A 13,403-nucleotide genomic window follows, 5' to 3' on the forward strand; every position below is an offset into this window, starting at 1 on the left:
GGCCCTGAGAGCACAGACAGCACTGCCTTCCTGTGACCCTTTGAAGACAGTAGCACCACGATGCCAGGTTAGTGTTACATTTATTTTAAAAATACACAAAATATAAATTTTTTACATCAAAGTGTGATAACCTTACTTATACACCGTTCCATACTTACCTGGTTTTGTTTGCATCCTTATGCAAACAGAATAGATGGATTTGATTCTGATTTTTCCTATGGTTCATGTAAACAGTCGAGACTGCTACATAAAGTAAGGAGTTTTAAAAGGTAAAGTGGCCGAAGTCTTAGCAGATAATCAAAAACTACACACTGGCTTCTAGACATTTTAAATATTTAAAACCTTGAGGTTTTCTTCATCTTGTAAACATAACTTAGACCTCGTTGGCATTAAGTTTGAAAAGTAAAATATTAAACCATGATTTATATCAGCCTGCCTGTGGTCAGTATACACTCTCTTTATTAGGAGAATGAAACCAAATAATAAGCAAAATACATTGGGGATTTCAAATTATACTGTAAAGAAGGTCCCGGCTGCCGTCTTCTGGGAGCGATCTAACTGAAGCTGACCCTGCCACTGGCTGAGGGTGACCCCCGCTGGCCACCAGACAGCACGACACCCCAGCCGCGGGACGGTCAGGTCCTCTTGCTCCGTGGCTTCGGAAGCAGGTGAGGCTGCGTCCACCTCCGCCGGCTCCGCCGTCCTTCCTGGGACTTCGATGCACTGGGTGAGTGGTCCGTGACTACTGTCAAGACTGTACCGTCCCTTTAAGGTACCACATGCCACCGTAGCTCACACAGCAGTCCTGTGACGAGAGAAGGGTGTTCAGCAGGCGAGGCAGCTACTCCGGCCCGTACGGCTCCTCACGACTCGGTTTATGATTAATGGATAGAACACAAACGGGAGATGACGATGCTGTGGTAACTGCCTGGTCTCTTTAGTGCTTGGGGCTCAGGCCCTCTTCCTCTCGGGGGGGGGCGGGGGGAACCACAAAAGAATATGCTCGGCAAGCACAAGATAAAAAAAACTGTCAATAAGCTGACCCAGAACAAAGGTGCTTCGTAAACAGCACCAGAGACAGCCTTGGATGTTTGAGATACTAAGTCAAGATGTAAAGAAACCATCCTCAGCTTTCTGTGTTCCAAGGTTTCTGCACCATAGTCCGTTCATAAAAGCATTATAAGTAGTATATTTAAGGACTTGCATATACTAGATGATAAATTATGTATTTCCTTTCAAATTTAAAAATTGATTCTACTGAAAGCCAAGTGGTACAGGATTCAAGAGGGGAGTGGAGTCAGGACTCAGGCCCAGTCACCTAAAGGGATGACCGGCTGGACGAGCCGTGAGCAGCTGGCGGGGGTGGGGTGGGCGGGGAGGACTTCCACCCCCTGTCGGCCTCCACCGCAGGCGCTGCTCCCCAGAGCGCGTGTACCTTTAGCACTTTGTCCACCTCCTGTTTACTCAGATCCTCTCCGCACTCTTGAGTCAGCCGCGACTGGATCATGTTCCGGCGGACCCGGTAATTTTTGGAAAAGATTTCAAGCAAAACCTGTCGGTGCTTTAGTAGCAAAAATATGTTATTGTGGGAAACAGTCACCTAAAAGAGAAACCTCCCTGAACAAGAGATCCAGAGCCATGGGACTGAACTCCACTCTGCAGTCTGTGTGCGCCAGGACTTCTCTAGACAGGAATACACCCGACCAATCCATCGTCCCCTGAGACCCCAAGAAGAAGAAAGGACCAGGCAAGCGCCAGCGGAGGATCGGCAGTACAGACGTGGTGTTCGTGACACAAAACAGAAGTGAAAATGGATTTAGGATGCAGGGAAAGTCACCGTCTAAGCTACATGAAGACAGGGCTGGAGACTGTTGCCCATAGAGCTTTGTCTCAATGCACTTATCTTCTCATTATCAGATTGAAATTGTGAAATTGTTTTCATTTCCTACCCCTTCAGGACCAGAAACTTCAGATGCCACCTATTCCGGCCAAGAGCACACAGGCTGGCTCAGGAAGAGCCCCTGCAGACGCTCTTGCTCCAGGGCCCCGTCACAGCCCCGGGGCACAGAGGCCCTCCCGTCTGTCCTCGCCTGTCCGTCAGCCCCTCTGAGGCAGAAGAGGGATCTCCCTTCCTCCCCACACCTTAGGAATAGGGCCGACTAGTGTTTTAGCAGTTTACTCTGAAATACTTAAAGTTCAAGCAAGTTCACGACTGAAGGAAAATTTCTGGACGTCAGGGTCCATGCAGCCACTGCTGCTGTTTTAACTCCTATTTTGTTCACTAGACACTTATGACCCTTCCTGCCAGGGTGTGACAGGAGGCAAAATGGACCAGTTTCTCTAACCTAGAAATCCAGCACCTGAGAAACGTGGACTGTCACCGGTTCACCAGACAGGCTGGGTGGCAGAATCCTCTGGAAAGCTTTGTAGAAGTTTAAATACCTAGGACCCTTCCCCGTTCCTCTGGAACTGAACGACATCTCGGGGGTTGGTCCTAGGAGTCTATGGAGATTTTTTAGAAGAGGACTTGGATGCAGCCAGTCCAGATGATAGTAGGGGACCAAGGGTTCCGGTCAAATGACTGGCACGTCCGGCCTAACACTACACGGGGACACGGAGCCAGAATATTTAAACTTGAAAGCGGCTGGAAAACGAGCATGTGTTACCACACTCTGGGTCTCCCCGAAGGCCTCACACCCCCTTCCCTGCTCTTGGGGAGACGGTAGCAGAGGTCACCTCACCTGATCGCTCATGTCTCCAGACTCCCAGAGGGCGAACACCTTCTGCTCATCTGGGGATGCAGCGGTCTGTGGGGGAAACTAACCAAGGCCTAGGCATTAGTAGTTTGTCTTTGCCACGTGGGTCCACCCGCCCCTCACCCGTCCCAGCCCGCACAAGCCCCATTCAGGGACGGAGCCGCCCTTGTGAGATTGTGGGTTCCAGTTCCAGCTCCTGCCACTCACTAGGGCGTCAGTGGGAGGGAGCGGGACAGGCCCAGCCTCAAGTCGCCGGATGCAGTTGACAAGGTGGGGAAGGGAGTTCTGCTGTGTGTCCCGTTAGCCTGGCATTAGCTCCCCGCTCTGCTCCGACACCCAGTGTCCTCCTACCCTAAATATACACGCGCAGATGGGCCCTGAGAAGCACTCCCACCCCCATAGCCCCTAGGAGGATCTGGGGATTCCCTCTCTCGAGGGCCGTGTCCTTGTGGGTTACGGACCCTGCCCAGCTCCCAAGCACCCATGCCGCTTGGTTCAGCAGGGTCTGAAGGGGGACCAAGAAAAGGGTGGCCAGGCTCGGGACACCTGGTAGACTGGTTTCCAGCCCTGACAACACAACAGGGGTGGCTACCACCACATAAAGCCCCGGGGGGACCCTGACACGTACAATCTCATTTGATCGCTGGAAACCAGAGAGGTGGGAGCAGGGAGCTGCTCCAGGGCAGAGGTTTACTCACTGTCCACAGTCGAACGTCTAATAGTAGAAACAGGATTAAACTCAAGCCTGTGAGTCGAGTCTCCTCCTGCTCCCTGGACCTGAGCATCCTTGTGTACACATCTGAGGTCTTTTCCTCCTCAGAGGAGACTATGATATACGGTCCCTACATCAGGATCATGGGGAGGGAGATGGATGGGAGCAGCAGAGGGGCCATGGTCTCCCAGAGATCCCAGCCCCACTAAGAGGGAGAAATAGGGCAAGGGTACCTGAGAGCAGCCTACCTCACATCCCTCTCCCATCCACACAGCACCCAAGACGGCCTGGGGCTACCTAGACCCCTTTGCTGGGGGGGCAAGGGTGCTCCAAATAGGGCAGGGCCCCCAAACCCTGGTACCTTCCAGAGGAAACCACACCAAGGAGGCTCCCAGACATGAGGGCCAGATCTCCTGGGACGGCCCCGCCAGCATGGGACCTCAGGCCTCTCGTCCTAGTTTCTGTTTCTCGCGTACACAGAGTTGGGCCTTTGCCTCATCACCCAACGCTGCAGGTGCTTCTGACCTTGGACTGCAAACGTCAACGATCTCTTAAGAGGCAGCCGCAGCCCCACGTCACGCGGTCTGGCGCCAAGTCTGGGCAGAGCTTAGGAGGAGAGAATAACCAGCACCATGTCCTGAAGCCACAGCTGACACTCCTCACGCTCAGCTAAGGGAAATGGTCCACAACACACGCTCTGCTCCTACATTTCGTTCACTCTGGGGCCCCTTCCTCTGCAGGGACAGGAAGCCCCGGGGTGGGGGGACGGGGGTGTCACGCTGCCACCTGCAGGCCTGGCATCAGAAATGCTAACCATGCTGGCCTGGCCAGCTAACCTCTAGCCTGGAAGGCCTGCCGGAACCCACGCACAAGCCACTACAGCAGAAAAGAGTTCAGCCCTGGGGCACCTGAGTGGTTCAGTCGATCAGGCGCCCGACTATCGATTTTAGCTCAGGTCATGATCTCGTGGTTTGTGGGTTCGAGCCCCACATCAGCCTCTGCGCTGACAGTGCGGAGCCTGCTGGGGATTCTCTCTCCCTCTCTCTGTCCCTCCCCTACTCATGTTCTTGTTCTCTCTCTCTCTCTCAAAAAAAAAAAAAAAAAAAAAAAAAAAATTTTCAGCCCTGCAGCCACTAAACTGAGGTTCAAATTCCAGCTCTATCACTTCCTGGTATACGAGACAAGCTCATTTCCCTTCTTTAAAACTCGGTTTCTATACCTACAAATTGCAAAGAAGATCAAATGATAACAGAAGTGGAGTCAGCTTGGGGCTGGGCCTGCGTGGCTCAGTCGGTTAAGTGTCTGACTCTTGATTTCGGCTCAGGCCACGATCTCATGGTTTGTGGGATGGAGCCCCGCACTGACAGGGCCGAGCCTGCTTGACATTCTCTCACTCTGCCCCCTCCCCAACTCTCTCTCTCTCTCTCTCAAAAAAAAAAAAAAAAAAAAAAAAAAAAAAAGTCATCCTGAAAAAACGACAGGAACAAGATGTGCCGGCAGCAGCAGAGTGGGGGGCTGGAAACCAGGCCAGGGAACCTGCACGGACAGCCCCCGCTCTAGGCCAAGTAGCGGCCTGGCGCCTTCAGACATCTCAGGGGGCCCTCACCCAAGTCCCAGGAGACCAAAGCCAACATCTGCCCACGTCACACGACGGCGCAGAGCCTAAGAGGCCCGAGGTCACACAAAGCCACCACACGAGAGCCAAAATTCAAAGCAAGGTCAGTGGTCCTCCCGCGTTCCCAGGCAGCCTCCAAACCGACGCCCCCAAGGCAAGCAGGGCGCAGGCCACTCCAGAGTGACGGGACCGGCCTCCTTTCCGCCACGAGCAGCGCTGCCCGCCCAGGAGCCCGCCTGAGGGCCGGAGGGCAGCCTCGTTCGTACGCCCATCGGGCCGGCGCAGGCTCTACTTACAGGCACCAGTATTTGCTTGCAACCGGCGGCCAGCACCGTGTCCTGCAGCATGCGGTCCGAGATGCCGCTGAACAGCGTGTGACCAGGTGGCAGGCTGGCCAAGTGCAGGTTGAAGAGGCGCTTGAGTTCACTCAGCGTGAGCACAAACTGTCTCTGAAAGGTGGCCTCCACGAAGGCCCTCAGTTCCCGGGCCACAGGGGTGCCGGCACAGCCCGGGGGCGGGTGCCCGTTGAAGCTGTCCCCGCCCGCCGCCCGCCCGCCAGGCAGCCCGTTGGCCAGCCTACTGTGGAGGCCGCCACCGAGAGAGGTGTCCATGGGCTCCTCATCTTCTGCTTCCTGCTCTTCCTCCTCCTCTCCCTCCTCACTCACGGGCTCCTCCTTGATCCGCACGCCGGGCAGGACCGTGGACGCCCGCACCTGCTCCTTCCTCCGCTGCAGCTCCCGTTCTAGCAGCGCGTGGTTCTGCTGGGCCTTGCTTCTGGCCACCTGGACTCGCTGGTCCCCGGAGACCAGCCCGGTAGGCCCTGCAGGCAGAGGCCAGTGCTGCTCAGGGGGGCGTAGAGACAGGGCAGAGAGGGGCCCTCGGCCTGCGGACACCCCCCGGTCTCCCAGAGGGAGGGGATGGAAACAGTGCAGACCAGCCTCTCACTCCCACCTCACCCAGCGGGGACTGAGCTACCCCGGCAGAGAGGAAAGAAAGAGAAGTGGGGAGAGTCAGCATCGCACGTTGGGAGACCCCAACCAGGATGGGTTCCTGGTCTCTGCCAGCTCCTCCTGTCCCCCCACCACTTCCTGCCGACCCAAGAGGGCCCAGAACCCAGGAGAGCCTCAGAGCGCACAGGCCCTCAGTCCCCGAGGCCAAGCATTTAAGGGGGACAAGCCTTAAGCTGAGGTCTGTGGGGAAGGGAGAGGAAAGCACAGAAAGGCCAACCGATGCGGAGAGCCACACACCCCTCTCTGGGCCCGACGAGCCCCAGCAGAGCAGCCCGCCTGGAGCCAGGGGCGGGTTAGGGGCCTGCCCAGTCTGAAGCCCCCCGCACACCTGATTGTCCATCTGGCTTCTTTGGCAAGGTTTCCTTCACGAGATTATAGACTTTTTCTAATCTGAAAAGAAGAAAAAATTTTAAGCCACGTCCCGGGTCACCTGCCTCACTACGGCAACGTTCCCTGTTGAGGCCAGGGACATCCTGGTGACCGAGGATGCTGTGCGCGCAGAGCCCAGCCGCCCTTCCCCACCGCGCACGGCCCTGCGGTGGGCGACGGTGGCCCAGCCTTCTCTTCCGCGGCCAGTCTCCAGCCCGCTGCCTCGGGCCATGCAAACCCCGGCTCCTGCTCTCCACACGCAGCCCTCCTTCCTGACCCTTAAGAACACACCTGCCAGCTCTGATTGGCAGGGGTGGCTGTACCAGGCCTGTGGGGGGGGGGGGGGGGGGGTGCGGTGGTCGGGTCTGGATCAATCTGCCACATCCACTGGCGTGCAGGACGGGGTGCACGCAGCCCCAGTATGCTCTCACCAGCCCACACCCGGCCTAGGGGACGAAGTGGCTGTGGACGGCTCAGTAAGCCCTTACTTGGCCTGGATACCCGACCACAGCATGTGCTGCCGCTGGACCACATCTGGATGTTTCTTGATGAACTCTCCGTCGTAAGGCAGTATGAACTCCCAGCCTTTGTTGATCCTCACTACGGCCATGTGCTCCAGAAAGTCCTTCACATCCTCCGTGCAGAGCTGGGGGAGGGGAAGAAGTGAGGCCCGCAGGCCCGAAAGCCCACCCCGGCCCCCGTTCCCTGCAGGGCCTGGGCTTCTGAGGGGGAACGTCACTTACTTTAGTCACTGCTGCCACCTCTTTCCGTACCACCCACCGGCTCTGTGTGAACTTCCACATCTGAGGGAGAAAAAGCAGCATGTTTCCGGGGGCAAACAAAGATAGATTGCTCCTAAGACCGTGCCCCAAACCCATGCAGTTGTCCTGGGGCCCCGAGGGCAGGGAAGACAGTCGCCGACAAGAACTCAGACTTGACCAGACCTTCTCCCAGGCGCAGTCTGACAGCATCTGCACGGGAGAGAAAGGCTGACAGGCAGGGGCGGCTGAGGGCTTTGTGAACAAGCCTGGGAGTGGATCACCCCTGGGCTTCGACCCCGAGACCAAACTAAACTGCACAGGCACCCAGACACTAACTGTCCAAAGGAGCTGGGACATCCGACCAGGGAAAGGAAAACACAGGCACTCTCTCCAGAGAGAGCAGCCTAAGGGCTGCCCGCGTGAGCAGGCCTGTGCGAGAGCACATCACGGTCCCCGTGCACAAGCTAAGGAGACCGATTTCCCTGAACTCAAAGCACAAAACTGAGGCCAAAGGAGGCAGTGCTGATCCCAACGGCCAGGGTTCAAGCCCTCAGGGAGGCTGTGGCAGGGATTTAAGTTCTGGATAAGGGCAGGGGGTGGGACAGGGCAATGGAATAGAGGAACGAGCCAGCAAAAACCCACAGCAATAGTGCAGGGAACACGTATGAGAGAAGCAGATGCGCCCAGGACCGTGGAGAACGGGATGGTCAGTCCCACCCAACGCTGGTGCCCTTCAGGCATTTGGGCCCAGTGGTCCCAGACTGTCCAATTATTCTTAAGGTAGAAATCTGGTTTGTACGGTGATTCTGAATTGTAAAAATCGATTTAAGTCAACATAAAAAAAAAAACAAGACTGCAGCCTGCTCAGGCCAAATGAAACCTGTTTCTTAGCCAGAGTCCACCTATGGGCCTCTGGTTTATAATCCCCAGGCCAGAGGAACTCAGATTTCTTATGAAGCCCCAGACTCCAGGATTCTGAGTTGAAGGAGAAAGAAATAGGGTCCAGAGCCACAACTGCCCTTTTCCCACCACCGGGGCCAAGGTCCTGGAAGCCCTGCATGCCCCCGACCCCCCACCCCCGTGATCCCTACCCAACCGACCGGAGGCCAGAGGGCCTGAGCACTTACGACAAAGTCTCGGCCCCTGCAGAGCACCTCGGCAGGCACGCCGCTGTGAGGGCTGGAGGAGTCCTTGGGGTACAGGATGTCGCTGCCAACGAGAGCAGGAGCCACAGGTCAGTCCCATCCCTCAGCCCCTCTACCTGCCATAGCGCCCGCCCCCAGCTCCAAGCACTCTTTCCAACACGGGCTCAGACGGCTTCCCAGGGCCTCTCTTTTACCCTTGGAGCCTGGCTCTGTGAACACGTATGTAGAAAAGAAGCACCCCTGCTACGCACACCCGCTTAAGAGTTCTTCCTCACTGCCCTTCTCGACCTTCCGTGCACACACTGGCCCAGCCCCGAGGCCCACCGCAGTCAGGGGCTCAGAAAGAGGCCAGCCCAGGACTCGGGGAGACAGCGAGTCCTCCACATGCGGCAGGCATGAGGCCAAGAGACTGGCTGTGAAACAGCACACGAGGCCTTTACCACCTGCCAGAAGGGACGGGGTGGGCAGTGTGAGCAGGGGTGACAGGGGTCAGGGGCTGGGACCTGGCTGGGCCCTGAGGCACCAGTGGGGCTAAAGCCTTTGGAGAGAAAACAAGGGGACCAGCAGTCAAGCTCAGAGAACTTCAGGGCCCAGGGCGAAAGAGCAGGGTCATGAGGCTCACAAGCATAACTTGACCAAGTTCAGCCACAGACCCCATCACACCCCAGTGGGGTGTCACACACACCTCCCCAGGCCGCCCTGTGCCTGCGGTGCCTCTGCTGGGAGGCCCCTCTCCTCCCCTCCTCCCTCCACCTGGCAACCAACTAATACCCCTCCATCGAGATCGAGCTCTGTGTCTCCTCTCTACCCAGAATAACTAAGGGAACAGGGATCTGGCTTGTGTTGTTCACCTCTGCCACACAGACAGAAGGGACCCACTAAGTGGGTACTGAATGAGCGGAAGAACATGGTCCATGCCCTGGATCTCTGCACTCGCTGTGCTCAACTGTAATGGAGCCCACCTCCGCCCCACAGATTTCCCGAGGACAGAGACAGTGTGAGGAAGAGAGCGGAGCAGAGGGCACGGCCATATTTACCGAACGATTTATGAATTTTGCATCATTTCCTCGCAAGAACACAAAAGGACAGGGCAAAGAAGGAGCATCGCCCACAGGCCGTGGTGTGGCAGCGTGGGCTTGCAGCAGGACCCGAAGCACCGGGGCAGACAGAACACAGGGCCCAGCGGGCCCTGCCTTCAAGTCACAGGGACACGCCTCAGGCTGAAAGGGCAGAAACATCAGGGCCATGGGCGGTGCCGGGCAGAGAGCTCAAACCCCAGCTCTGCGGCTGCCTTGCTGCCAGACGTTTGGCAAGTCTCTGCCTCTCCGGGTCAGCATCCTCTCATTCATTCATGCTGTAATACACCTGGCTGTCCCATTTAATGAGTGACGTGCCATCCGAAGGCCTTCTATAACCAAACACTTGTGCGGCACAAGACAGTGGCCACAATGTACGGACAGAGACCGGGCATCTGTTTCCCGGGGCAAGGGCGCCACCATGTGGCAGTAACATGAATACCTTTACCATTCACTTGGCCGACTGAAATGATGGGAGCTGCTGCAACGAAGGACTTAAAAATTGGAACAATTCACATTTTGATAGGTTGTTCGCCTTATACCACACTTCCTAAAAAACGAGCCTGTATGAATTAATTTTATATTACACTATTTAACATTAACATAATTCAGGGAGCCACGCTTGGCAAGGGTCTAAGATGTGCCAGGCATTGTACCGAGTACCAAGGACATGAGGGAGAGTCCCTATCCCCTTGAAACGGACAGTCTGGTGGAGGAATCACAGAAGAGAAACTACTGACAGGCATCAAGCCACAAATTCAGGACCTCTGAACCCCACAGGATATGTGAAAGGAAACTCAGACTCAGACACATCTTAAGGAACTGTAAAAAGCCAAAACAAGGGAAAATCTTAAAACGAGCCAGAGAGAAGCTAGGGTAAAGACTGGACTTGTCACCAGGAACAATGGGAATGAAAACACAATGAAATTATGTCCATGTGTGGAAGGAAAGCAATCAACCGCAAATTCTACACTCAGTAAAAATATCCTTTCTATTTCCAACTGTATCAAAACCAAGGAAATCCATCACCTGCAGACCTTCAGTAAACACCACAGCACTTTTTAGGAGAAGGAAATCATCCCAGATAGAAACTCAGATGAAGAAAGGCAGGATGAGCAGAATAAAAAGGTAAATAAATATGTGAGCAGATCTAAAGAATATTGACTAAATACAATAATATCTTGTGGGTTTTAAATACAATTAAGGGGCGCCTGGGTGGCTCAGTCAATTAAGCATCCAACTCTTGGTTTCAGCTCAGGTCATGATCTTGCAATTTCGTGGGTTTGAGCCCCCATGTCAGGCTCTGTGCTAACAGTGTGGAGCTTGCCTGGGATTCTCTCTCTCTCTCTCTCTCTCTCTCTCTCTCTCTGCCCCTCCTCCACGCACGCTCTCTCAAATAAACTTGAAAAAATAAACTTAAAAAAAATACAACCAAAATATATAAATACAATGGCACGGGAACTGGGAAGAAAATACATATAAAATATTCTAAGCTCTTTGAATTGTGCTGGATGTGGGTAAAACACAGCAATTAATTAATTAAACTGTGATCGGGGTGTCTGTGTGGCTCAGTCAGTTGAGCGTCTGACTTGATTTCGGTTCAGGTCATGACCTCATGGTTCATGAGTTGGAGGCCTGCATCAGGCTCCACGCTGACAGTGTGGAGCCTGTTTAGGATTCTCTCTCTCCCTCTCTCTCTGCCCCTTCTCCACGCGCATGCACGCGCTCTCTCAAAATAAACAAACTTAAAAAAAAACCAAACAACCCATTAAACCATCATCAGTTATGAATGCACACTGAAATCTGTAAGGTCCAGAAAGGAGAACTTCCAAATTAGCAGAGAGAAACAAAATTAAAAAAAAAGAATCCAGTAGAAGGTAAGAATGGATGTAAAATGCAGGACAAACAGAAAGCACTAAGGTAGGCTTAAACTCAAAACATTGAATTTGAATGGATCACACGATCCCTATCCCGTCACAGAGTCAGAGGGACTGACCTCTTCACCACCCAGTTTCCTTGGACTAACATCGCCACCTTCTGGATGCCACGCAGAACAGCCACAGAGTCGATGGAGGGGCCCAGGAGGCTCATCAAGTTGGCAAAAGGCATGACCTTCACTGAGGAGGACACAGACAACATCAGACAAGGGAAGGGTGCCCGGGCCCATCCCTCTCCCCTGCCAAGTCTACATAGCTTCAGGTTCACTTAACCACCCCGGCATGTAAATAACACTGATGACGTGGGTAATAACAACAGCCAACTTCACTGGCTGCTTGCTATGTGCAGACACCCTGCACCTCACTGAATCCTGCAGGAAAGACCCCAAAAGGTGCTCCTTAAGGGTAAAACTATTACGAGGCACCTGGCTGGTTCAGTGGGTAGAACACGCTACTCTTGATCTCAGGGTCATGAGTTCAAGCCCCATGTCAGGCATGGAGCCTAGTCAAAAAAAAAGGCGGGGGGGGGGGGGGGGGCGGGCACCTGGGTGGCTCAGTCAGTTAGGCTTCCCATTTCAGCTCAGGTCATGATCTTGTGGTTCATGATTTCGAGTCCCGCATCGGGCTCTGTGCTGACAGCTCAGAGCCTGGAGCCTGCTTCGGATTCTGTGACTCCCTCTCTCTCTGCCCCTCCCACACTCGTACTGTTTCTCTCTCTCAAAAATAAATAAAACATTAAAAAAAAATTTTTAAAAAGGGGGAGGGGGGAAGACTATTACTACTGAGGCCCAGAAAGACAAGAACCTGGGGATGACCCCATGTCCTTTGCAGGAAAGCCATCGGCCTGGCACCCTGGCAGCCCCAGGCATAGCTGGGAGCTTCCCTCCGCTCAGGCCCCTGGAGACCCCTGAATTGGTATCTCAGAAGAGGAGCCCAGGTCCTGGGACTCGGCTCTTGAGGTTCAGGGCTCACATCTGCCCTAAGGGTTCTGGCCCTCCAAGTCCTCTGAAAAAGGAGACCAGTCCCTACTGTGTGGAGCCTGGTGAGGACGCCTCAAAACAGTGCAAGCAAATGAACGGAACTCATGTTCACGTGCAAGGCTCTGTATAAGCCGCATAGAAACCTGGTCTCTGAATCCTCATCTCAGCCCCCTAGGAGCTTAGTTCCTTTTTACAGGTAAACTTAGGCTCAGGAAGGTCAGTGACCTGCCCAGGCTCACACAGCAGGGGAGTGGCCAGGGCGGAACAGGATCCAGAGCCTGGCTGCGGGAGCCTGCTGCCGTACCTTCCTTCCAGACAAGGCTGGAGCTGTAAAGCTGGGCACACTCTGGGTGGTGGGGGCCTCTGGCCTCGCCCCTAAGTCCTTAGTCTCTCCCAGATTGTTTCCCCAGGAGGTGGCAGGGCTGGGGTCCCCCCAGGGGGAAGGGTGTCCACCCACCATTCTTCATCAGGATCTTGATCTGATCGGCCAGGGGCAGGGTACGCAGCTGGGCCATGGACAGGACGTTGCTGGGGGCCACAGGTTTATCTCTGATGAAAACAGAGGTGATGTGTTACAGGACGGGATGTGGGGGAGGTCTGGGGTGGGGAGGATGGCGTGTGGCCCGAATCTACTCACTTCTCCTCCTCTGGGCTGGGTGGCATCAGCATCATGAGGTACTCACTGCAGGGAAGAGGGCAGGGTCAGGGGCTCCCGGGCCCTGTCCCTGCCCCACACCTGCCTGTGAACCCAGACTGCACCTAAGCTGAAGCATCCCCAGGGAAGGGCTGGGGGGTGGGAAAGCAGACAGAAATCCATCCCCATACTCCCTAGCATCCCACCCGCCCCAAACTTGTACAGAAAGGAGAACCATCTCTTCCCACACCCACTCTCCTGGCCCTCTCCAGAGGACAAAGGACCCCTCCCCATGTCCCTCCTCCACACTACAGAACGGACCACAGTCCCTAGGAAGGCCCCACATCAGAGGGACCCTCCTAGTGCCAGTGACAGGTTCAGTAGCCCATAGGGATTAACACCATGGAC

At 54.9% G+C, this 13,403-nt stretch overlaps 1 protein-coding gene across 9 annotated transcripts in view; it reads right to left on the bottom strand.

Moving 5' to 3' along the window:
• Positions 1-432: 432 nt before the first annotated feature.
• The window catches only part of POLR3E (RNA polymerase III subunit E), a 33,370-nt gene continuing 20,399 nt past the window's right edge, over positions 433-13,403 (bottom strand). For 4 of the 9 annotated variants that reach the window (XM_060648757.2, XM_060648754.2, XM_060648755.3 and 1 more), the window contains exons 11-22: positions 12,999-13,043; positions 12,819-12,910; positions 11,441-11,561; positions 8,351-8,432; positions 7,206-7,265; positions 6,951-7,108; positions 6,422-6,483; positions 5,380-5,903; positions 3,455-3,598; positions 2,742-2,819; positions 1,436-1,561; positions 433-805 (exon numbers count right to left, since the gene is read on the bottom strand). In XM_060648757.2, the coding sequence (XP_060504740.1) occupies positions 749-805; positions 1,436-1,561; positions 2,742-2,819; positions 3,455-3,598; positions 5,380-5,903; positions 6,422-6,483; positions 6,951-7,108; positions 7,206-7,265; positions 8,351-8,432; positions 11,441-11,561; positions 12,819-12,910; positions 12,999-13,043 (1,549 nt within the window). In that variant the 3' untranslated portion in view covers positions 433-748. Of the gene's footprint in view, positions 806-1,435; positions 1,562-2,741; positions 3,109-3,454; positions 4,075-5,379; positions 5,904-6,421; positions 6,484-6,950; positions 7,109-7,205; positions 7,266-8,350; positions 8,433-11,440; positions 11,562-12,818; positions 12,911-12,998; positions 13,044-13,403 lie in introns of those variants that run through there. The other 5 variants (XM_060648758.2, XM_060648760.2, XM_060648759.2 and 2 more) reach the window with 5 other exon arrangements.

This window comes from Panthera onca, chromosome E3 (assembly GCF_046562875.1).
Source record: "Panthera onca isolate mPanOnc1 chromosome E3, mPanOnc1 haplotype 2, whole genome shotgun sequence".
Classification (NCBI taxonomy): Eukaryota; Metazoa; Chordata; class Mammalia; order Carnivora; family Felidae; genus Panthera; species Panthera onca.